The 26,493-nt window shown below is 53.9% G+C and overlaps 1 protein-coding gene across 1 annotated transcript in view; it reads right to left on the reverse strand.

Moving 5' to 3' along the window:
* kcnh8 (potassium voltage-gated channel, subfamily H (eag-related), member 8) overlaps window positions 1-26,493 on the reverse strand; it is a 674,720-nt gene that overhangs the window by 318,799 nt on the left and 329,428 nt on the right. The window contains exon 4 of the mRNA XM_072508746.1: window positions 18,614-18,741. Coding sequence (XP_072364847.1) covers window positions 18,614-18,741 — 128 coding nt within the window. The remainder of the gene's footprint in view (window positions 1-18,613; window positions 18,742-26,493) is intronic.

Consider the following 26,493-nt stretch of genomic DNA (forward strand, 5'->3'; position numbering starts at 1 on the left):
CACCAGTGTCTAACCTCATTTGGACAACTGTACCGTTCACTTCAAGTGGTAGCAGCTATTTGTCCTCATCAACCGCATTCATTTGAAATGGAGTAACAGTTTGCATTTTCTTAAGTGCTGGAGAATCTTTTGATTTCTCCAAAAAAATATTCTTCTCTGTTATTACTCCAACAAACAATGATGTTTCATCACTGGAGACTGTGTTGACTGGTCTGGGGTTGAGTAACAAGTCTGAGCAAAGTGATTTTTTCCTTTGCATCTGGAACAAAACTTGCCAAACGCTGGACGCTACCGTAATTTGTGCCTTTGACCACATCTTTCACACAGAAATATTCGTCCTGACCTTTAACGTGTTTGTTGGTGTGCGAGAAGCTGCAGGAACTTTCCCACCTTTTTGGAAAAAGGGCGGCAACCAGAGTGTTTTCCTCCAAGAAGATGCCGCCATTACTGAGAAACATTTTAGAAAGCTGTGCTGTGAGCCTGACAAATCTTAACTGTTTGTTCCAAGGACAGCTCCGATTCCCTCAGCAACCATTCCCTGAGCTTATTTTCATCCACACCAAGCACAATCTGGTTTAGCTCAGTGGGCTAGACAGGTGGTTTATAATGCAGAACAAGGCCAGCAGCACAGGTTCAATTCCCGTACCAGCTTACCCGAACAGGCGCTGGAATGTGGCGACTAGGGGCTTTTCACAGTAACTTCATAATTCTGACAATAAAGGGTTATTATTATTATGGGGCAGCACGGTAGCCTTGTGGATAGCACAATTGCTTCACAGCTCCGGGGTCCCAGGTTCAATTCCAGCTTGGGTCACTGTCTGTGCGGAGTCTGCACATCCTCCCCGTGTGTGCGTGGGTTTCCTCCGGGTGCTCCGGTTTCCTCCCACAGTCCAAAGATGTGCAGGTTAGGTGGATTGGCAATGATAAATTGCCCTTAGTGTCCAAAATTGCCCTTAGTGTTGGGTGGGGTTACTGGGTTATGGGGTTACTGGGTTATGGGGATAGGGTGGCGGTGTTGACCTTGGGTAGGGTGCTCTTTCTAAGAGCCGGTGCAGACTCGATGGGCCGAATGGCCTCCTTCTGCACTGTAAATTCTATGAAAGTCTATGAAATCTGGTCCCGAATCAGAAAAAATACAGGTATTAGCTTTTAACTTTTAATCAGTGATGAAATGATCTATGGACTCCCCTGTCTTCTGTAAAAGTGATCTAAACACATAGCGTTCATAAATTTCATTTTTTCTGGGGCTGCAATGTGCATCAAATCTTCGAATTACTTTGTTACATTTTTTACTATCTTCATTGTTTGCAAATTTAAACGTGTTAAACACAGCAATTGCTTGGTCCCTGCTGCTGTTTGGAGCATTGCTACCTTACGCAAATCTGATTGATCTTCTAAATTTACTGCAGTAAGAAACAGATTAAATTGTTGTTTAAACACACACCAGTTACTGTCCATATTAACATGAATCTGAGACTCATTGGTGGCTTCAAGGTTCATTCTTGCAGTCTGCAAAATCTTCAAATCTCTGTGGACCTTGTGGTAGACTTGTTTTTTTTCTCAGTGTTTAATACCATCCAGCCCTGCTATCATGTAATGTTCTTGTCGGATGGCCTGCTTTATATTGCAAGAACACTTGTAGCTAAAGCTATAAACGATTTATTAACATTAACTGTCGGTAAACTATATACAAAATAACAGATGAATAACAGTAAGATCAAGTACAAGCAAGTACCAACAAACGAAATGACCCCATCCCAGGAAGGCCCCCCGACATGAGCCCCTCCAGCCCAGCACCAGCCTCTCTCAACCCCCATTTCCTACCTCGGCATCCTGGAGGCAAGTGCAGGGAGAGAACTTACCCCCTTCTCCCACCTCCCTCAGAGTACAAGGTGTCAGGTTGGCACTACCAAGGCGAGGGGCCTGAAGGGGGGACAGAGGAGAAGTTAATGGGTGACTGAGGGGGGAACTGAATGTGATACAGGGGGGACAGAGGGGTGGTTAAGGGGGCTGAAGGGGGTGGCTGGCTTTCCAGTGATCCAGTTGGGCGGGGGGGGGGGGGGGGTGGGGGGGGGGAGAGAGGGACAGTATACTGAGATCCGGGACCTATCAGAGAGATTCGGCCCCACCACTCTCAGGTCCAGCGAAAACCCAGATCCATTACTATGTTCCGTTGAATGGCATAACAGTAACACAGGCTGTCTACACTGCCGGAACTCATGAAGCCACAAACAGGCAGATGAAGACACTGGCTACCCTAACAGCTGGCTTTCAGATCAGCAAAGTGAAAGACAACAGGGTAGATGCAATGCAGCAGAAATTAAAGAATATACAACAGGGAGAAGATTGTGCAGGAGATGTCGATAACCAAATGAAGTCACATACAGACAGAAAGGGTCCTCATATGGATTGAACTGCAGAGCTTGTAGAAAGGCCAGTCATTAGCAAACTATGTGCTGAACAGAGGTGGTAGATGAGGCACCAGAGCCAGAGAAACAGGTAAATGGAAAATAAACCAAAACACCTATACCCTGGAAGAGAATGGTGAGTCTGAGAACACAATAGTCCTAGGAGCCATACAACTGCACAAAATGGCTGGATGCAGCTGTCTGCGGAGAAAATATAGTTACACAACCAATCAGAACAGGAAGAGGGAAGTGGAAATCCCACAAGGATAAATCTGTAGGTGAATTCTGATGGAGTGCAGAGTCACATTATCCCACTCAGACTATACCGGAAGATGAACATTTTAAGGAAATAGTTACCCAAAGAATGGTGTTCTGAAACCGAGCAAATATCATACTAACAGCATATAGGGTAACTGAGATTCAACAGCTAGAACAACTCAAATCAGAGGGACAAAGTAAACATGTTAACTGCATGCTCTACTTCATTGAAATAGATAGACCTGCTATCCTGGGGCTCAGCAGATGTGAAGAGCTGCAGATTATCTCAGTAAACCATCAGGTCTAGGAGGCGACACATGGGATTTTCTGCCCCTCCCCGCTCCCCACCCCCCCCATAGAGTGTTTTGCCTCCCGCTGTTGTCAATGAGTTTTCCCGTTGTTCACACCCTGTGCCTCCGGAGAACTCACAGTGGGAGGTGGGGGTTTGCTATTTGCGGGACAAGAAGACCCTGCCAACAGGAACGGCAGTAAAATTGTGACCCAACGGTTGAAGAAGGTGCACTCATTGAAAAGATCCCTCCAATCAGAAGCAAAGACGATCTGGTGCAAATGTACCCAGAGTGTTTAAATGAGATGGTTGGATGATTTGAAGATTTTGTGTATGTCCATAACATGGCCAGACAGGTTGAGCATCACTCTGTAAAATCCTTCCAACGTGCCAATGGCAGGCAGTACGAATGAGGGAGACTCCCGGACGGCCATGCTTGATGTGGAGTTGTGCCCCTCAAGCTGTAAGCCTCTGGTGACAGGTTAGCGACCTGTTCCAGGTAAAACTCACTACGAAAATGAATGAAAGCCTGCCTCGTGCACCACTAAGTGTGGGAAGAGAAACAAGAACAACAATCTGGTACAACCAAAAGACAAAAAGAATACATAGCAGGAACCGTACAAATTTCTGACATGTTCTCCAGGTAGGAGAACCTTCTGCTCAGAATAGGAAGTCACAAGCAGGAAACCACTCTACTTTGAGGTCTTCACCATAGCCCAGACAAATGGGTTTCTCTTTCTGTTAAGAAACCCATGTGAAACTGAATTGAAGTTTAGACTTTGAGTTTAGTTCTGATGAAAAAATATTGACTAAAGCATTAACTCTATTTCTCTATTCACAGATGTTGCCAGGTCTGCTGAGTTTTCCCATCGGTTTCTGTATTATATAAAAGTTTACGCCATTGCACTCCTCTTCCTGATGCATACATATCAGCTGTAATTTGGCACTGAATCTGCGGCTTCAGAAGGATTTTGTAATGGTTGGTGTGAAAACTTTTGAGTATCATATTGGTGTAGAAGAGGGATCTGGGGCGTCATTCTCCGACCCCCCAGCGGGTCGGAGAATGGCCGTTGGCCGCCGTGAATCCCGCCCCCGCCGGTTGCCGAAGTCTCCGAAGGGAGAAAAGTCGGCGGGGAGTTAATGGCGCCGCTGACGTCGGAGAATGGCACGGGTCTGCGCAAGGCAGCCGATTTTCGGCCTGCCGATATTCTCCCTTCCGGATGGGCCGAAGTCCCGTCGACGTGATGACCGTTCACGTCGACGTAAATCAAACCTCCTTTTCATAGGCGTGAACCTGTGCTCCAGGTTCACACCGACCAGCGTGGAGGTGAGTGACGGCCTGGGGGGTTGGCCGCTGGGCAGGCGATGGCGTGGCCGCAGTCTGAATGTGTGGGGAGAGGTGTGTCTCGGGTTGTGTGTGTGTGTGTGCGAAGGGGGGGGGGTGGTTAGAGTGGGCTGGGCTCCGGGGGAGTGCCGGGAGGGGGGTCCGTGCCGGGGAGGAGGATGGGGGGTCCATGCCGGGGAGGAGGTTGGGGTCCGTGCCGGGGAGGGGGAATGGGGGGTCCGTGCCGGGGAGGAGGATGGGGGGGTCCGTGGCGGGGAGGGGGATGGGGGCTCCGTGCCGGGGAGGGGGATGGGGGGTCCGTGCCGGGGAGGAGGTTGGGGGGTCCGTGCCGGGGAGGAGGTTGGGGTCCGTGCCGGGGAGGGGGATGGGAGGTTGGGGTCCGTGCCAGGGAGGGGGATGGGGGGGTCCGTGCCGGGGAGGGGGATGGGGGGTCCGTGCCGGGGAGGCGGATGGGAGGTTGGGGTCCGTGCCGGGGAGGGGGATGGGGGGGTCCGTGCCGGGGAGGGGGATGGGGGGTCCGTGCCGGGGAGGGGGATGGGGGGTCCGTGCCGGGGAGGGGGGTGGGGGGTCCGTGCCGGGGAGGAGGTTGGGGTCCGTGCCGGGGAGGGGGCTGGGGGGTCCGTGCCGGGGAGGGGGATGGGGGGTCCCTGCCGGGGAGGGGGATGGGGGGTCCGTGCCGGGGAGGCGGATGGGAGGTTGGGGTCCGTGCCGGGGAGGGGGATGGGTGGGTCCGTGCCGGGGAGGGGGATGGGGGGTCCGTGCCGGGGAGGGGGATGGGGGGTCCGTGCCGGGGAGGGGGATGGGGGGGTCCGTGCCGGGGAGGGGGATGGGGGGTCCGTGCCGGGGAGGGGGATGGGGGGTCCGTGCCGGGGAGGGGGATGGGGGGTCCCTGCCGGGGAGGGGGATGGGGGGTCCGTGCCGGGGAGGAGGTTGGGGTCCGTGCCGGGGAGAGGGATGGGGGGTCTGTGCCGGGGAGGAGAATGGGGGGGCAAGTGAGTTGGTCCACCTGGCCAGGTGCCAGCCTCCAACAGTTGGACCCATGCGGTCCATGCCACCTGGCTGGGGGGAAGGAGGAGATATGGGCAATGACATATAACATGTCGTCGTTCCCCCCCCCCCCACCAGGCCGTCATGTTTTCCGATCATCCAGCGATGTTGGCCGCCGTGGCGGCAGCCGCTAATGTCCATGTTGCCCTGGATGAGGAGGAGGAGGAGGAGGAGCGTGCCAGAGAGGCGGCGCAGGCTGCCGCAGAGGGACAGGCGGCAGCCGCCCAGGCTGGAGGGACACCTGACCGACAGGACGAGGAGGGGGAGGAGGACGTCGCGGCCCCACGGCAACGGAGGCACCCGAGAGCGCCCCGTGTGTACCGGCCCCGGCAGTCATACCAGGACCTCACGGACCGGGAATGCAGGAGGAGACTCCGGATGAGGCGGGAAACCGTGGCACACATCTGCCACCTGCTGGCACACCTGTCACCGCGTGGCACTGGCAGGGGACACCCTCTCCCCGTGTCCGTCAAGGTTACGGTTGCCCTGAACTTTTATGCAACGGAGTCATTCCAGGCACCGAGTGGGGACCTGTCCGGCATATCGCAGACATCGGTGCATCCGGGCAGTGACAGATGCCCTATATGCCATGGTGCACCGCTACATCCGCTTCCCTGTGGACCGGGCCAGCCAAGATGCCCAGGCCGTGGGGTTCTCTGCCGTGGCCGGGTTCCCCATGGTCCAGGGCGCGATCAATGGGATGCACGTCGCCGTGCGGCCACCTGCAGATAACAGGGCCGTGTTCACCAATAGGAAGGGGACCTATTCGATGAACATACAGGTGGTCTGCGACCACCGCATGATGATCCTGCACGTCTGCGCCCGTTACCCAGGCAGTGTACACGACTCATACGTGTTGTCGCGGTCATCCATCCCCGGCATGTACGAGGGACGCCATCCCCGGCTGAGGGGCTGGTTGCTGGGCGACAGGGGCTACCCATTGCGATCGTGGCTGATGACGCCTGTACGGAGGCCACGCAATAAGGCAGAGAACCGCTACAATGATGCCCATGTAGCGACAAGGGGAGTGATAGAGAGGTGCTTTGGCGTGCTGAAGATGCGTTTCAGGTGCCTGGACCTCTCTGGGGGCGCCCTCCAGTATCGGTCAGATAGGGTCGGCCGCATCATTGTGGTGTGCTGCGTCCTGCACAACATAGCCCAACAGAGGGGCGATGTGCCGCAGGCAGAGGAGGGCGGAGTGGAGGAGCAGCAGGAAGAGGCGCAGTCCTCCCCAGATGAGGGGGATGGGGGCAACGGTCAGGGCAGACGGGCTAGACACAGGCGGGTGGCTGTCCACCGTTACCGGCTGGCCCAGCGGGCATGGGACAGACTGATAGCCGCCCGCTTCACTGACTAGATGGGCGTGGGAATCGGGTAGTATGGCCACAGACCGCACACCATGGCAACAGCTGACCACCCACACCCCCCACCCATCCACCCACCCAGCACTCTCACTCCCCTCCCCAACCCCACCCACCCCACCCGCATGCACATCACCCCCCCGCCATTGCCGATCCACCTGCGGCACAACGGCCGGGCTCACACAGTTGCGGGTGGACGCGTGTCTATTGCAGGCCATGGAGGATGATGACAACCCGCCCTGCGGTGAGCTCCTGGCTCCACATCGTTGGACTATGTCTGACCCATGGCCACAGTACCACCATCCACCCGGACCATCCCTGCATGCGGCTGTGACACTGCAGCACACGGTCCCGTCCTCTGCCCGGGGGGATGTTGATGGCGGCCCAGGGGGAAGGGGGCAGACTCACCTGGGGCTGAGGTAAGACCACCCCTCACACACACACTTGCGCTCAATGTACATGACACCCCCTACGCTTTGGACAGAGCACAAAGGCAGCTTCTGTAGGTGTAACATTGACTTTAATGACCAAAGGAGTACATGCACGTGCCCTAGCCCCTAAAACTCATCTGTGCCCTGCACCCGTGCCAACTTATTCAGTGTCTAATTGTTTGGCCTTACGGGCCCTTTGACTACGTCTACGTGGTTCCCCAGATGGTACAGCAGAACTGGAGGTGGACTCCTGTGATTCCTGCCCTCTGACACTGGATTCCTTTGGCGGCCGTTTCCTGGGGCGTCCTGGCCTAGATGGGCCAGGCTGCGGCCCGGGTGACTGGGATGGCGAGCTGCCAGCCTGTCCTGCCCGTTGTCCACCCGATGCACCTGGGACGGAAGGGGGGGAGTCCGAGGTGTCGCGTTGTTCCGGGACCTCTCCTACACGGGGAGCCGGGACGGACCACACCACCTCCTCCTCCCCCGGGGTGCCCGATGGCCCCCAGGCCTCTACATGGGTGGGGGATGCGAATGGACTGGCCATCCGACGCCCCCCCGACATCTGGCGCTGCCAGTCCTGGGGGCCCGTGTTGGTATTGACAGGGGTCTGCAGGTTTGCAGCCATGGAGCCCAGGGGGTTGGCAAACCCTGTCTGTGACAGTGCGACGCCGGCTCGCACATGGCCACTGGCGCCGATGCCCTCAGCGATGGCCTGCAGAGACTCGGCCATGGCCTGCTGAGACTGGGCCATGGCCTGCAGAGACTGGGCTAGGGACTGCTCAAACAGGGCCATGGCGTTGAGCGCCTCTGCCATCTGGTGCTGGCACTGGCTCATGGCCTCCTGTGAGAGGGCAGCCATGTCCTGGGCCACAGACGCCGCTTGCACGGAAAGCCCCAGGCCTCGCAAACCGCCCCCCATGTCTGACACCGTCGCACCCATTGCCTCCACCGCGGACGCCACCCGTGCGGTGTCAGCCTGGGTGGCACGCATGACCGGCACCACTTCCAGCTCCTGGACGCGGGTGGACTCCTCCACCTGCGACTCCAGCCGCCGCAAGCCGGCCGTCACCCTCTTCGCCTGTCTCCGGGTCGGTGGTTGCATCGGATCTGTGTGTGGGTGTGGAAACTCCAGGAACCCGGGATCCATCTGGGCAGCAGATGTTCGCTTGGGCTGGGCTGTCCTCCGACCGCCCGGCCCCTCTGCTGCTCCTACCTCCACCTGCTGTACCGGGACGGCTGTGTTATGCGCACCAGTGAGTGTACCAGACGCCTCATCACTAAAGTGCCCAACCGAGGTGAGTGTTTCTGCGATGGTGGAGGGTGTTGGTGACAGCAGTGGCGTTGTGTCGTGCTCTTCGTCCCACTCTGAGTCCATGGCATTTTGGGGTGGGGGTTCGTCTCCACCCATCCACTCTGAGTCACTGTCCGGTATTTCGTCTTCCTGGGTAGTGCTGTCCCGGGTAGGGGTGTTCTGGGCAGTGCTGTCCTGGGTAGTGGTGTCCTGGGTAGTGGTGTCCTGGCTCGGATGTGACGGGGGCCTGTGGCTGCCCCCCTCGTCGCTGGGTGGCACACGCCTGCCTCGTCGCTCACGCACATGACGGGGGTGCCGTCTCCCTGTTGCTCCAGGTCTCTCCGTCTCCCGTGGTGTGCGAGGGGCATCCTGCGGGCATCGCATGCTGGAGGGTCCGGGTCTCTCCGTCTCCCGTGGCCTCCGAGGGGCATCCTGCGGGCATCGCATGCCGGAGGGTCCGGGTCTCTCCGTCTCCCGTGGCCTCCGAGGGGCATCCTGCGGGCGTCGCATGCCGGAGGGTCCGGGTCTCTCCGTCTCCCATGGCCTCCGAGGGGCATCCTGCGGGCGGTCTGCATCTGCGGGGATGGGTGCCTCGACGTTTGCTCCTGCGATATACAATGAAGCATGCATGGTTAGACACGCAGGCAGTGATCAGGTGATATGGGGGAGGGGGGGTTATGGGGGAGGGGGGATATGGGGACAGGCTGTCGGTGGCTCACTTGCTAGTACGCCCCCGACCTCTGCATCAGCAACCTCCCGGTCCTCAGGTCCGCCAGCCAGTTCCAGGGCCCTTTCCTCGTGTACGGTCAGTGGCCTCTCATCAGCGGGGCCTCCTCCAGTCCTCACATGCTCCCTATTGTTGTGTGCGCGCTTCTCCTGTGGCGGGGGGGTGGGTGGGGGTGGTGGCAGGGGTAAAAGGCAACAGTGTTAGGCAGGTATATGAATGCACACCATCGGTTGCGCGTGCATTGCAGAGGTTAAGGTTAGGGCTGGATTCACTTGGGGATATGGGGGAGGGGGATATGGGGGAGGGGGGATATGGGGAGGGGGATATGGGGGAGGGGGATATGGGGGATATGGGGGAGGGGGGATATGGGGGAGGAGGGGATATGGGGGAGGGGGGATATGGGGGAGGGGATATGGGGGAGGGGGGATATGGGGGAGGGGGGATATGGAGAGGGGGATATGGGGGAGGGGGGATATGGGGAGGGGGGATATGGGGGAGGGGGCATATGGGGGATATGGGGAGGGGGGATATGGGGAGGGGGGATATGGGGAGGGGGGATATGGGGGAGGGGGATATGGGGGGGATATGGGGAAGGGGGCATATGGGGGATATGGGGAGGGGGGATATGGGGGAGGGGGGATATGGGGAGGCTCACCCTGCCTGCTCTGACGAGGTCGTTCACCTTCTTGTGGCACTGGGTGCCTGTCCGTGGTGTCAGGGCCGCAGCGGTGACGACCTCTGCCACCTCGCTCCACAGACGCCGGCTGTGGCGTGGGGCAACTCTGCGGCCGTGCCCGGGATACAGAGCGCCCCTCCTCTGCTCCACTGCGTCCTGGAGCGCCTCCACATCCCGTGACTCGAACCTCGGGGCTGGGCGGCGGCCTACCATCCGGTCGGGTGTTCCGGTCGGGTGGAGGAGAGCAGCGCGGCCTTATGAGCCGTGACGCCGTGCGGCGTGTATGACGCTGCACGGCGTGAACCACGTGCGCAAGCGCGGACCCCGTCACGTCGCTGCTAGCCCATTTCGGGCCGGAGACTTTCGACCCATTTTTCCGACGTGACGCAAGTCGGATTTGCGCCGTTTTTTGCGCCGATCGGCGGAGAATTTCACCCCTGAGATTTATATTAACACACAATGCGGTCGGATTTCTCCCAATCATTTACCATAACTTCAGTTTAAGGATAGCTGAAATGAAAGAAACGATATAAATGGTAATTCCTCTCCGATTTCCACCAATCCTCTGCTAAAGTTACATTTAACCCCCATGGAAGTTCTTCTCAATTTCTGGTCAATTGTAATGTGTGCTTTATCACAACGTGGGAATGTTTCTGATATTGGAATTTACATTGCGACTTTCTGACATTCGGATAATTCACCCAAATAAAAAAAACACATTTCAAATCAATATAATGTTGTAAAACATAAAAAATTGTAATTAAAATTCAGGTGAAATGATGGAAAACAAGCTTTCAAGACTTTTGAACGGTAAAAGATTACTCCCATGCCATAACTTCAAAAGGGGAGAAACATTAAAAAAAGAGTTAGGGCATCAGACGATAACTAAATTTGAAAATAGGACTCCTCCAGTATAGTCAGTCAGCTTAGACATAGAATTTACAGTGCAGAAGGAGGCCATTCGGCCCATCGAGTCTGCACCGGCTCTTGGGAAGAGCACCCTACCCAAGGTCAACACCTCCACCCTATCCCCATAACCCAGTAACCCCACCCACCACTAAGGGCAATTTTGGACACTAAGGGCAATTTTAGCATGGCCAACCCACCTAACTTGTACATCTTTGGACTATGGGAGGAAACCGGAGCACCCGGAGGAAACCCACGCACACACGGGGAGGATGTGCAGACTCCGCACAGACAGAGACCCAAGCCGGAATTGAACCTGGGACCCTGGAGCTGTGAAGCAATTGTGCTATCCACAATGCTACCGTGCTGCCCTACCGTGCTTGCAGAAGACTTAAGAAGATAGACAATAGTTTTCTAGTTCTCATTTCTATCTTTACAAAACAAACAATGGGTGCGAGTCTCCGGCCTCCTTGCGCTCTCGCTCGACCGAACCGAGGCCGGTGAATAGCAGGAGAGACCCAAAACGAGAACCGCGCCAGGTGCCAAACAGTTAGTGATGCAACCGGCCCACTCCCCTCGGTGAAATCGGGATCTCACAGCAGTGTGGCGAGGATCCAATTATCATCACTTAAGCCCTATTTCCATACAATTGATGGGAGCCACCTCATATCCAGCAGCCTCCCCAACAAGTGCTGACTCTGGCGTCGATTCATACTCCTTTTGAAAAACGTGAACCTGGCAGAAGGACTTCTCTTTGGAGCTGAGGAGGTGAGCAGCCATCTTTGCTCACAGGCAAAGAGTCCGGGGCACTGGGCTTGCCACCCCAGTTCTCGGTAGGGGGTGGGAGACCCTTGGTTGCGGGCGGAATACCTTCCGCAGGGGTGGGTCGTCTTGGGAGTGTGGGGGGGGGGGCGGCCAACCACGCGTGGTGCCAACATGCCAACCGCATGTGGCACCACCATGCCAGTGCCTGGATTGAGTGTATCCATTCCGGGGGCAACCCTTTTCCCTGCCCGCCTGCCTCCCAGACCACCCATAACCGCCACCGAATGCCAAGGCCTCTGGCTGAAGGCTATTGCTAATCGGGAATTGGCAATCGTGGTTAAGTGAACACTTCACACATCCTAAGTGGATTATCGTGGGTGGGCGGGCCATGTAGCATGTGGGGCTTATTGCCTAGCATCCTAGTCAGACAGTGATGCCTGGCCACTGTATCTGAAAACTGCAGGAGGCAACACCACACACGCAGCAGCCAACATCTGAACACCCAGGGTGTGTGTCACATCACTCCAGGGTGCTGGGACTGTGTCAGCACCGTCAGCGGGTCACTGTCGAGGGTAGGGAGGCGATGATAATCCACAGGGAGCTGAGCACCAGTGCTCCTCAATCTATGCCATAGTCTGATCACTGCCTGTCTGCTGAGTGCTTGCTCACACCCATCACCTGCACGCAATGTTCCCAGAGGTGGAAGGGGAGATGCCTGGAGAGATGGACCAAGGGTTTGGAGGTCGGCACGCATTGCGGAAGAAAGTGACAGAGGCGTCATACTGGTTGTGCTCAAGGGTGTTTAATATATTATACAATTCCCCACTCTCCCGATGCTGCCGCACCCCCCTCACCCTCACCCCCTACCCACCCCCCCTCCTCCCTCCCCCAGTGTCCTCAGTGATCTTCAACGTGCCTGGAATTCCAGCTTTACTGCTGCATCTAGGTGTCTCCCCAGGGTGCACATCTGAGGTGGAGGCAGCCAGCTACTTACCTCATCCCTTGGCCTTTGATGCCCCTGCCGTGCGTCCTCTGGGGGCTCTGGGGCCAGAGGGCCCTGGCACACTTGTCAGCAGCATATGCACAGCCGTGCCGCCCTGTCCCGTGTGCTGACTGTGAGACACGGCCTCATCAGAGGGGTGGAACTCAGGGGAGCTGATGGCCATCATCCCCACTCCATGGGATGGGTCCGGGTTGGCACCCAGGGCCCCCTCCTCCCGTTCGGTGCCCATAGGGCCCTGGGTTCACCTCGGGACATAGGGGCAACTGGATCGCGCCCCGGCTGCCCCTGCATCATCTGGCTCTGCCAGCCCTTACGGCTCGCTGATGCCTGCATAATCGTGTCAACGCCCTCAGCGATGCTCCTCAGTGACGAGGCCATTCTCTGCAGCGCCTTGGCAATGCTCAACTGCGACTGGGACATGCTCCGCAGTGCCTCGGCCATTCCCATCTGAGAGCGAGACATGTCCCACAGAACCTCATCAAGGTCAACCTGGTACTGGGTAGCATTCCCCAGCGAGTAGAATAACCATGGCCATCACCAACTGCGCAATGCCTTGGACACTTCTACTCATGGTGCTGACGTCGTGTACCAGGGTCTCCACGTGGTCGCCACACTAGCAGTGTTGGCCTCAGGGCCATGTATTGCCAGCAACATCTGCAGCGCCTGTGGCTTCTGGGTTTCTTCCAATCAACTATGGACCTACTTGAGTGTCACTGACAACTCCTTCTGAATGTCCTGACTGCACTGTATCGTCTCCATCAGCTCCGGGTAACCCTGTACCAGACGATCAGCATCAGGCTGATACCCAGCTGGGACCTGGGATCTAGCAGCCCTCCGACTGCTGTCTCGCATGTGGGTTCCTGCCTCCACCTGATGTGCATCATCAGCAGTGTGGTGCTCACCAGATTGTGCCCCAGAAGCCTGACCACTAACTTTTCCCACTGAGGTGTGTGTATCTGGTGGAGGGTGGGGATGACAGCTGTGACAGCTGGAGAGGCGGCCACCTGGGATGGGCTGGCGACGTCGGCTGCAGGACCTGCGGGAGAATGGACAAGTGGTCAGTGGGAGGGATGGGTTGCTCAGTGAGGCAATAACAACTCACGTTTGACAGGTCCTCCAGGTGGAGCCCGATGGTTCCTCACCTCTGCGGCATCTGCCACCCTCCGTGTGGGTGACCGCCCTGTCCTTGGCCACCCCGGTCACCTTCAGAGCCCGCTCCTTGTAGCAGTTGAGGACTCTTCTGTCCAGGGGCAATCCTCCGCCAGTCTGGGCCCTCTCCCAATGGTTGTGGGAGAGCTTTTCCCGAGGAGACAGGGAGAGGGCATCGTTAGTCACACGCGTGGTTCACAGTGGTGGGAAGGAGAGTGTGAAGGAAGGGTGGGGGCATTAAAGGGAGAGGGGGCAGTGAATGGGAAGTTGGAGGCCACATGGAGAGTTGGGGGGGTGGATGCTTGTGTGGGGGTGGAAAGGTCTTGGGGGTGGGGGGGCGTTGGTGTCTACTCAGACGTCTTGTCCAGTGTAGGTTGTTAAAACTTTTTTGGCACTGGAGGCCAGTCTTCCTGGTCACACTTGCAGAGCTTACAGCCGCCGTCAGCTCATGCCAGGCAGCACTGGCTGCACTGTGGCTCACCCTCAGGGACCCTCGCGGGAACAGGACATCTCTCCTGGCCGCCACTGTATTTAGGAGCCTCCCCAGATCTGCATTGCCGAATCTTGGATCCGATCTCCTCGTCGCAATTGTTGTGAGCTGACTGGGATTGGCTGAGCAAGTGCTGCTCGACCTTGTTATCGGGGGGCTGGCGGGCATTGTCCCGGCGAATCACTGGCGAGCCTTCATTTGCGGCGAATAGCCCGTGGGGCCTTGTTAAGTGGACCAAGAAATGTTGAAAAGTGTTGCCGGTCTCGCTGGGTTGAGCCCTGGGAAGCTCGCGGCTGTTACTGCTCACTACCACATTTAGAAACCTTTCCGGAGAATCACACCCCATATTCATCAATAATAGTCACCAGCTAAGAGCTGGGTCCATGTCATCCGAGAGATGGGGGTTGAGAATATGTATCAATATTTGGTAGTGGTACGTAATATATTATTTAAAAAACAAGGGTTGAGAAATCCTGTTGCATTCACTCCTAGTACACATCAGGAGCATCCACTATAAAATTTCCTTGGCCCAGGCCACAATTAGGGTATAATAGTCTAGTGGTCATGGTGTTGGACATGTATTCCAGCAGTCTAGACTAATGATGTACAGGCTGAGAGCCCAAATTCCATCTTGCCCGTTTGAAAGTTTGAACTCAATTTAGAAAATATTTGTAAATAAATGCTCGTGTTATTAAAGGCAACCAGGAAGCTGTTGGTTTATCATAAAAACTCAACTGATTCATGAATGCCCGGCCTATATATCACTCTGGTTCCAAACCAACGTGAAGTGACCCATTGAGGTACTCAAGTTGTATCAATCATGTGCAGCATTGTGGGAGATATGTCATAGAGCACTGGTTGAAAAAAATAGGAATGGACAATAAAATGTTGGTCTTGCCAGCAATGCCCACATCCCAAAAACGAGTTATTTGAAAAGAAAATCTCCTGAATTACTTTAAAGAACTGAAGGCTGGGCATGTGGAATTTTAGGGCAGACACTTGTGATGCGCGTCAGGTGCAGAACTTAAAATCCTTCACCCGTGAAAGTTACAGCTTTGGTAAAGTCACTTCAAATTGTACCAGTTATCATTCTGGTAAATTCATTATGCTTGATAGCATTTGATCTCCAGCATGCCACACCATGCAAAATTAGGATCAGTGTGCCCCCTGCTCACCCCAGGACTCTAGATTTTAAGCATGGGAAAGCAGGAATGCACAAATCATGACAATATCTAAGTAACATCAGGGGCAGAATTTCCCCATATTTTTTCAGTGTCAGGCTCTGACTGAAACCCGACATGTAGCTCTCCAGCCGAGTTTTTAGTCTAGATTTTGAGCATCTCTGAAAAAAAATGCAGCGGGCTTGTTTTCAGGCGTCACTGTGGTGGGGTGGGTCCTGATAGGCAAGGCCGGCACCGCAGAGGTCAGGTAGCCATTTAAAAATGGCACCCTGATCAGCACTTGGAATAACCCCGCCCCACGATCTCCCCCATCAGCACTGGAGCTTTCTCCTATCCTGCCCACCACCGTCAGCATCGGGGTTCTCATGCCTCCCCCACTACAAGCATCAGCATCAGGGCTCTCTTCCCCCTGCCCTCCACCCCACCAGCAGCATCAGGGCTTTCCCCCTGTCCAACCACCATCAGCATCAGGGCTCTCCCAGCACCCCCACCACAAGCTTCAGCATTCCCTGCGACAAACATAATGTGAACTCTGCCCCCGATGGAGCTCCCCAGGGGGTCTGCCCCGACACTGCTCCCTGGAACAGGTTGGCACTGCCAGCTTCTGTAAATGCCAGCCTATACTTGGTATGAATATTCATTGAGGGGGGGATCATGTGGCGGGGGTACTCGGTAAGTATAATAAAATGTACTTCAATGCCACACCATGCAAAATTAGGATCAGTGCCCCCCCCCCAGGACATGAACTTTGTTATGTCACTGGTGTGGAAAAATCGGAAAACGAGGTTGCGCCAGTGAGAATCGTGTTTTCCGATTCTTGTGGGATTCTCTGCCTACTTCGCCATTCTCTTGACGGCTAACGCCTGCCAAAATCTGCCCCCAAGGGACAAAATCTTCTGGGCCCATCAACAGCAGAAAGCTTGGCAGTTTCCCCAACGCCAGGATAAATGTTTGCAATTCCGTTTTTGTGACTTCAAAGGAAGGTCGAGCTTCCCCCTACAAATAATATCGGGAAGCCCTTTTGCATGCTTAACGTGTCACGCATGCCCATTAAAAGGCCAGTTGACTGGGATTAAGTTCCCCAGCTAAATTAAGTCCACCTCCAAATTAAGTTCTCCGCCAGCAAGAAATTAGAATGCTCACTATTATGACTGCGCGTAAGGAGCATGCACCTGGCGAGTGGACTTCTTCCGTGATTAACAGTGAGTTGTCACTACATTGACCTCTTTGGGGAATGTCTGTAAATGCCAGCCTATGTTTAAGAACAAGTGGTGGCAATGCAAGTTGTGTGGATGGTAACCAAGGAAAAGTTTAAGGATTAGTGGGAAGGGTTGAGCAGTGGTCAGGCAAAGGTGATTGGGATAGTGCAGGCTGTCTGGGTGCCCTTTAAATTGGCGCCCGGATATTTGACCCTATAAGGTAATGACAGGGTTGGTGACTCCTTGCCTGGTCCTGTCATGGGATATGCCACACTGATGTTGATGTATTTACATTGTGTATCTATAGTATGTCTATATTTTTATGTATGGAACGATCTGTCTGGACTGTACACAGAACAATACTTTTCACTGTACCTCAGTACACGTGACAATAAACCCAAATCCTTCCATGCTCCACACAGAGGCACAGATAATGAGCTGAGCAGCACAAAGATCAGATGCTGTCAGCTGCACCGAAACCCCCCCTCCCACCCCCCCAATGGAAATCACTCTGACTTCTACTCCCGTCATTGAGCCTAGACTCCAGGGGCGGGATTCTCCCCTACCCAGTGGGGCGGGGGGTTCTGGCATAATGGAGTGGCGGGAACCACTCCGGCGTCGGGCCGCCCCAAAGGTGCGGAAGTATCTGCATCTTTAGGGGCCAAACCCTCACCTTGAGGGGCTAGGCCCACGCCGGAGTGGTTTGCGCTCTGCCGGCAGGCGGGAAAGGCCTTTGGCGCCATGCCATCCGGGGCCGAAAGGTCTTCGCCGGGCAACGCATGCGCGGGAGCGTCAGCGGCTGCTGACGTCTTCCCTGCGCATGCGCAGGGGAGGGGGTCTCTTCTGCCTCTGCCATAGTGAAGACCATTGCGAAGGCGGAAGAAAAAGAGTGCCCCCACGGCACAGGCCCGCCCACGGATCGGTGGGCCCTGATCGCGGGCCCGGCCACCGTGGGGGCACCCTCCCGGGGCCAGATCGCCTCGCCCAGGACCCCGGAGCCTGCCCGCGCCGCCTTGCCCTGACGTTCAAAAGGTGGTTTAATGGCGGGACAGGCATTCCAGCAGCGCGAGTTCGGCCCATCGTGGGCCGGAGAATCGGCGGGGGTGGGCCCGCCAACCGGTGCAGCGCGATTCCCGAACCCGCCGAATCTCTGGTGGTGGAGACTTTGGGACACAGCGGAGGCGGGATTTACGCCACCCCCCGGCGATTCTCCGACCGGGCGTGGGGTCGGAGAATCCCGCCCCTGAATGGAAGATTCCAGCTGATGTCTCAATCTGTACTTCATTTAAAACCACCAAGCACCTCTGCCAAATGTCACTTTCTGCAGCCCACCCAGGCAGGTGGAGTCATCAAATAATGCCTTGCTAATTTTAACCCTCATTAGCAACAGGTTTTACAAATAAAATGGATTTACAAAATCATCATTCCCAAATACGTCGTCATTTTTGCCACAAGTTAATTGAACTTGCAATGGAAACTGCGGAGAGGTTGATCCTCGGGAGATACAGCAGTGTGGTGGTTGTATAAATTGTTGCCCCTGTGAATATATGGGTTATTGATCTTCTGAAAAATACAAATATCCTGTTGACCATTCTGCAAGTTGCGGGTGTACATGGTAATGCCAAAGTTAGCAAAGCTGCAGCAAACCCCCTGAGGTAGTCGACAAAATATGACCCTACAAAAAAAAAACCATACTTAGATCGGCTCAAATCAGTAGAGCTAATCTGCCACTTCAATTTATAAATTGCCAAGTCTGTATGTTCAAAATGAATTAAAGGCTTCTACTGGGATCTGGCTATTAATAGCTGAGCTATACAAGCAGCTGCTGAGCAAACTGTTTGGAGAAAGGTCTAGGTCCACAGGCAGCATAATAATGCAGAGAATTTGACATTCCTGTCAAACGTATAGTCGGAATAAACATGAAAATGTTCTGGTTCTTAAACTTTGCAGTGATCAGCAACAATGATATATTGGTTCGTTGCTAGAACTGTGGTACATTATTGTATCAATAGCAAGGATAGCACATATGCTTGATTTAACAGTGATAAAATATCTTTCAAGTTTTTTCAAATTCTTCATATACTTACATTATTTATCTTCAACTTGCTCTTCTCTCGTCTTTGTAGGTGGCCAGAGATGTGATAAAGGACGGCACGACTTCGCCGGCGAGCTGAGCTGAAGTGTGTCCCTGCTTTCCCTCTTCCCTTGTATTTTTCTATTTATGAAATCAAACATTTCATTGGTTGACTGACCTATATGTAAAACTTCTTTTAATTAAATCCACAAAAAGTCAAAATAAAAGCAAATGACTGTGGATGCTGGAATCTGACACAAAATCAGAAAAGGCTGGACAATCTCAGCAGGTCTGACAGCATCTGTGGAGAGAGAAGGGAGCTAACGATTCGAGTCTGGATGACTCCCTGTCAATGCCCAAATCTCCAAAATCTCAAAAAAAAGTCATCCTTGTGTGTGAACAAAAGTTAACTCATTCAAAATAAATATAACTCATAAAACCCTAATTTGGAATTGTTGCTGATTTTAAACGGTTTGCATTGTGCTTAAAAGCCCTGCGGTGATCAGGCAATGTTTGTCGGGAAACTTCATGGGCCCAACATTTGGCATAGATCACCTAATCTCTTTTAAGTTTGGCAGGTGACATGTTGACCATTCTTTTGAGGAGGTGACATTTTGACCAGCTAAACTTTAACTACTCTTGTCAAACAAACAATAAGGGATTCAATAGGTATACGACCTAGATGTTTTTTAAGGTGTTGTTAATTTTTGACTTGATGCTCATGGAGTGATTTTTAACTTTTGATTTTACCCCGAAATAGTGCTTGGACATCATTATGTGACTTTTCAGGCCTGTTAATACTTGTTAGCTGCCTAACAATCAATTCATTATAAATGTGAAATATGCAAATTTAGGATTTAAAGCAGGATTTAACTCACTCCCAAATTATTCTTTTCATTGAAAGTTATTGTTTAATACTAGAGGCAGCTGACAGTTTTCATGATAAGCAGTTGGGAACATGGCAAAAAGCAGGTTTGTCAGATGATGTGTGTCAAGGAAAGAACTCGCATTGATCTAACACCTCAGGATGTCTCAAAACGCTTTACATTTGATTAAATACTTTTTCAACTATGGTGTCACGAAAGCATCAAAATCTGTTGGTGTTTTGAAACAGTAGAGCAGCAAGGGCATGGGGTAGGTGGGTAAGAGCACAGGTGAGTTTTAGCAGGGGGAGCACACCGTCTGATAACCATCAGTACGAAGCAATCCCCAACATTTAGGCAGTGATTTAGCAGCCATTGGCCTGGCTGGAAACAGAGAGGAGTCTTTTAAGTGTGAATCGTGGTTAACTGACAGCACTTGCGAAGCCATGTTGGAGTCAATCAGTGTCCATAAGCCATATAATTCATAAGTTGAGAAGTGGTCATTACTGTATTATTTAACTGGTTCTTTAAGTAGTCAGAATAATCTTTCACTAATATTCTCTTAAATCTCTGGAGTATTTTGAGTCTTGGACACTGCCACTATTTCTTCCCTACACAGCTGTGCGTGCTGATAAAATGCAACCTGGGACTTATTGTACATGTAACATTAATGGATTTCATTGGTTTTCCGTACACAGAATTCTTGCACTCGGTATGAGCGATATCAACGTCAGTCACATCTTCAACTGTCTCAGCATTCTCAACCCTTTCCTGCCAATTCTGGTAATCCTTGCAGAGGTCTGGGGCCAAATTCACTGTTCCTGAGACTCAGTGATGACGCCGGGGCAGGATCCATGGACTTCCACGACAGATAACTGGCGCTGCACCTGGACCAATTCAATGACATTTAGGGGGCTAGAACCAGCGCCACGTGGAATAATCGATTCCAATGGGAAACGATGCGGGGTTCGCAGGGTTTGCGAATGACACGCAGGAGGCTGACAAGCTGTAGCCGCATATACACCATCCCACACACACCATCCCAGCCAACAAGATGGCAGCGAGGAAAGCGGCACCCTGTTTCACGGACACCGAGCACGACACCTTGCTAGATCCCGTGGAGGAGAGGTGGGCGACCCTGTACCCTGGCCAGGAAGGAGGCCGCCAGCCACTGCTGTTCACCGTGCCTGGATATAGGTGGCAGAGGTGGTCAGCGCCGTGGGCAACATTGCTAGGATCGGCCAGTAGTGCAGGAAGAAACTGCACGGCTTCCTCAGTGCGGCCTGGGTGAGTAGGCAGCAGTGTGGCCCAGGCACCAGCCCCCGTCCTACACATCCGTAAACCCTCCCACACCCCCACACCCAGAGGGAGGCAGGATCCCCACCCTGCACCACATGCCAGCACCCATACCGGCCGCCATGGTCAGGTGCCCTGGCCACTGAAGCCATCAGCTACTCAACCGCTTGGCAGCATGCATCGGACTGACTAAAATTGTGCATGTTCTGTATCCAAGCATCCCCCCTCTCCCCAGGGGAAGGCTACCTATAACCGCCGGGAACGGGAGAAGACTGGAGGGGGACCACCGGGCCTGCGGCCCCTCACCGCAACAGAGCCTGCTGATCTGTGGTTCCCCATGACACGTGTGTCGGCACCACACCACCCTCAAATCTACCACCACCATTACACCCACACCACCCTCATACCACCCAAACACCACCGCTCCACCCCCCCCCCCCCCCCCCGCCCCGCGCCCCCCCCACACACACACCCCAGCCCATGATGCAATCATGCGTCTTATCTTGTGTGTTGTAGGAGCTGCTGATGGTGGGACAGGCCCATCTGCTGTCCCCAGCCCACTACCCCAGCCACAGCCAGAACCCCAGATGCCGACCAGCAGCTGGACGATACCGACACGTACGGCAGCCCTTGACCCGAATCCCAGGACACCCCAGAACTCAAGACACAGATTTCCCACCACAGCTGTCTCCAACATCCTCCACCATCCCAGAGACACTGACCTTGGTTGGGCAATTTACTGAAGAGGCTCCTGGGATACTCTCTGGTGTGCACTACACACATGCTCCAGTACAGCAGGTGGCGGTAGGAACTCCCGAGGGGGCGGACGGTCGGAGTGCGGCCCAACCCCAGGGATTAGCTGCCGTCCAGATGGGTTTTGGGCTTCTGGAATGGACAGACCCATCAATCGTGGAGATGCAGTCACAGAGCCAGGGACTACATGAGAGGTTGTCGGCGAGCATCCAGTGCCTGCAGGAGCAGTTGGAGGAGACCAACCGTGTGCAGGAGCAGGAGGTGGTGCCGATCAAGTGTGCCACCCAAGCTAACACTGCAGGTGTGGCGTCCACTGTGGAGGCTTTGGATGAGAGGGTTTTGGCCATGGATCAGCATGTCCAAGGCCTGTGGCATCCTGTGTCGGCATTGGCCGAGGCCCAGTGCAGGGTTGCCCTCTCACATTGTCACCTGGACGTTGCCGCGGCGCTCCCAGTCACAGCGGCCATGGCTGAGAGCGTCAGCGGCATTGCCCAGGAGCTCGCCAATGTGGCTTAGACACAGAGAGAGGTGGCCCAGTCCCATAGGGAGCTGGCGCAGTCACTGGCTGATGTGGCACAGATCCAGAAGGTGGTGGCACAGTCACAACTTGATGTGGCGCAGTTCCAGATGGAGATGGTCCACTTCCTGTGCACCATGGTCATGAGCATTGAGACCATGGTCGAGACCAGAGCGGGCTTCCAGGACAGGTGACGGGGAGCCTCAGGTGTTAGCTCCACTCGCACCGCCGTTCCACAAAGTAGCCCAGGGGTCAATGGGCACCCTGAGGGAGGAGGAGGTGATGGGGTCCGTGCCGGTGACTCTCGCAGCGGAGGTGCCGGAACACCGCAGCACTCCACCACTCTTGTCCCTGATGCATCACATGGGCAGAGGGCAGAACAGGGCAGCACCATGCCATCTGGGACACCCGAGCAGCAGCCGGGCCCATCCAAGTCGAGTGGCCCCATAAGACGGCCGCCAAAGGAGACCCAGGGCAGGGAGCACAGCAGGCCGGCTCCACTCCTGATGAACTGTCTGGGGATCCGCCTAGATGTAGTGTTGGGGCCCGTGAGGCCAGAAAAGTAGACACCAGTTAAGTTGGTATGGTTGCAGGGCACAGTTTAGTGATAGGGGCCAGGGAACCAATCTGTATATATGTTGTCACATTAAATACCTGTTCACACTGTTACAACCTGCCTCGGTGCCCTGTCAGAAGGGTGTAAGGGGTGGGCTGGTCTGGGAGGGCTGGAGAGAAGGTTCAGGTTGGGGTTGGGAATGGGCAGACTTTGGGGGTGGGTTTGGCTCAGGTTCCACAGCTCAGACGGTGCTCACCGTTCTGGTACCCCACCATGATGGTCCGTGCTTGGGCATAGCCCCAGTCTTGTGGGGGATCTCCCCGGCCCCACGGCCTGTCCCCCATCACCTCCCCCCCCCACCCCGGCCAGCCTGGGAGCCCACATTCGTGCCTCTGTATGCCCTACGTCCTCTCTCTCTCTCATCAGTCACAGCGCTTGTTTTTTGATTTTTAAAAGCACAAGTGAACCTCGCCATCGGAAATTCCCCCCCAGTGGAGGCAGCGAATCGTGGTGGTCCAGAAAATACCGGGTCAGGCCGCTAATGATGTGTAAATGGTGTTTACTGTACGCGAGGGGTGGAAAGCATTGGGGCACCAGGAAATTGTGATTTGGCGTGAACCCGGTGCCCGCCGTGATTTGGCGTCAAAACCAATTCTTCACCCAGTCCACTTCCCGATTTTGGCGTCGGCCGACGGAGAATCCCACCCCAGATGTTTTTCTCCTTTTAAAAAAAATTTAGAGTATCCAATTAATTTCTTTTTCCAATTAAGGGACAATTTAGCGTGGCCAATTCACCTACACTTCCCATCTTTGGGTTGTGGAGGTGAGACCCACTCAGACATGGGGAGAATGTGCAAACTCCACACGGACAGTGACCCAGGGCCGGGATCAAATCCGGGTCCTCGGTGCGGTGAAGCAGCAATGCTAACCACTGCACCACCATGCCGCCCTGTTTTCTGACTGCTAATTGAGATATGACGCAACATCAAAGTTGTTCCATATTATTTGAATGCTTCTGTAATTTCATGCTTGATTGTCTGCCATTTCTAGCTTTGCCGAGCATAGTGAATATAAAATAAATAATAAAATTATAGTTGAAAAAGAGGCTATTTACTTCATCACAACAAATTACTTCACTGGAACTATCCATTTCATATCCTTTCCAGCTTTTTCCTCCGATGCTTTAATTGAAGCAGCTGCTCAGAGGACCAAGGTGTGGTTGTAAATTTGATACCTAATGTTGACATTTTTAATTGCAAATGACTTTATAAAACAAAGTTGATTTCACAGAGCGGATCACACCAGTGTGAGATCATGCTCAGCTAGAGACTCACTAAATATTATCTGTCAACTTAACTAAATAAGAGCATGACTATAGCAGGGGTTCTTAACTAGTGGTCCATGTGACGTTTTCAAGGTGTATAGCACTGGCCTCCTGTCTGCACTGCAGAGACAATATGAATCAATTTAATATCCAAAGCCACAGAGCTTCACATTGCAGCCCAAGTGACCAATTGACACCAACACAGAGTGTTCAATCCCGGCACCCAAAGGAAGTGAGGGGCCAGAATCCAACACTTGGCACCAGAGGCACAAAGTCATTAGTCCAGAGCAACATTGAGAAGGACACGGCAGCCAGTCTCAGCAGTACATTTCTGCTCGCTTTGTTGGAAATGGAAAACAGAAGAAATGAAAACCTGTAAGGCCGTAAACATCAGCACTCAACCAGCATCAATGAACATCAATACAATCACAGTCCACTAGCCTCACACTGACAGTCCACTAGCCTCACACTGACCAGTCCGCTAGCCACACACTGACAGTCCGCTAGCCACACACTGACAGTCCACTAGCCTCACACTGACAGTCCACTAACCTCACACTGACAGTCCACTAGCCACACACTGACAGTCCACTAGCCTCACACTGACTGTCCACTAGCCTCACACTTACAGTCCACTAGCCTCACACTGACAGTCCACGAACCTCACACTGACAGTCCACTAGCCACACACTGACAGTCCATTAGCCTCACACTGACAGTCCATTAGCCTCACACTGACAGTCCACTAGCCTCACACTGACAGTCCACTAGCCTCAAACTGACAGTCCACTAGCCTCACACTGACAGTCCATTAGCCTCAAACTAACAATCCACTAGCCACACACTGACAGTCTACTAGCCTCACACTGACAGTCCACTAGCCTCAAACTGACAGTCCACTAGCCACACACTGACAGTCCACTAGCCTCACACTGACAGTCCACTAGCCACACACTGACAGTCCACTAGCCACACACTGACAGTCCACTAGCCACACTCTGACAGTCCACTAGCCTCAAACTGACAGTGCACTAGCCACTCATTGACAGTCCACTAGCCTAACACTGACAGTCCACTAGCCACATACTAACAGTCCACTAGCCTCACACTGACAGTACACTAGCCTAACACTGTCAGTCCACTAGCCTCACACCAACAGTTCACTAGCCTCACACTGACAGTCCACTAGCCTCACAATGACAATACACTAGCCTAACATAGACAGTCCACTAGCCTAACACTGACAGTTCACTAGCCTCACACTGACAGTCCACAAGCCTCACACTGACAGTCCACTAGCCTAACACTGACAGTCCACTAGCCACACACTGACAGTCCACTAGCCACACACTGACAGTCCACTAGCCACACTCTGACAGTCCACTAGCCTCACACTGACAGTCCTCTAGCCACACACTGACAGTCCACTAGCCTCAAACTGACAGTGCACTAGCCACACACTGACAGTCCACTAGCCTAACACTGACAGTCCACTAGCCACATACTAACAGTCCACTAGCCTCACACTGACAGTACACTAGCCTAACACTGGCAGTCCACTAGCCTCACACCAACAGTTCACTAGCCTCACACTGACAGTCCACTAGCCTCACAATGACAATACACTAGCCTAACACTGACAGTCCACTAGCCTAACACTGACAGTTCACTAGCCTCACACTGACAGTCCACAAGCCTCACACTGACAGTCCACTAGCCTAACACTGACAGTTCACTAGCCTCACACTGACAGTTCACTAGACTAACACTGACAGTCCACTAGCCTCACACTGACAGTCCACTCGCCTCACAATGACAATACACTAGCCTAACACTGACAGTCCACTAGCCTAACACTGACAGTTCACTAGCCTCACACTGACAGTCCACTAGCCTCACACTGACTGTCCACTAGCCTCACAATGACAATACACTAGCCGAACACTGACAGTCCACTAGCCTCACACTGACAGTCCACTAGCCTCACACTGACTGTCCACTAGCCTCACAATGACAATACACTAGCCTCACACTGACAGTCCACGAACCTCACACTGACAGTCCACTAGCCTAACACTGACAGTCCACTAGCCAAATACTAACAGTCCACTAGCCTCACACTGACAGTCCACTAACCTCACACTGACTGTCCACTAGCCTCACACTGACAGTCCACTTGCCTCACACTGACAGTCCACTTGCCTCACACTGACAGTCCACTAGCCTCACACTGACAGTCCACTAGCCTCACAGTGACTGTCCACTAGCCTCACACTGACAGTTCACTAGCCCCACAATGACAATACACCAGCCGAACACTGACAGTCCACTAGCCCCACAATCGCAGAATAATAGCCTCACACTGACAGTTCACTAGCCTAATACTGACAGTTCACGAGCCTCACACTGACAGTCCACTTGCCTCACACTGACAGTCCACTAGCCTCACACTGACAGTTCACTAGCCACACACTGACAGTCCACTAGCCTCACACTGACTGTCCACTAGCCTCACAATGACAATACACTAGCCGAACACTGACAGTCCACTAGCCTCACACTGACAGTCCACTAGCCTCACACT

The sequence above is a fragment of the Scyliorhinus torazame genome, chromosome 6, assembly GCF_047496885.1.
Source record: "Scyliorhinus torazame isolate Kashiwa2021f chromosome 6, sScyTor2.1, whole genome shotgun sequence".
Taxonomy (NCBI): Eukaryota; Metazoa; Chordata; class Chondrichthyes; order Carcharhiniformes; family Scyliorhinidae; genus Scyliorhinus; species Scyliorhinus torazame.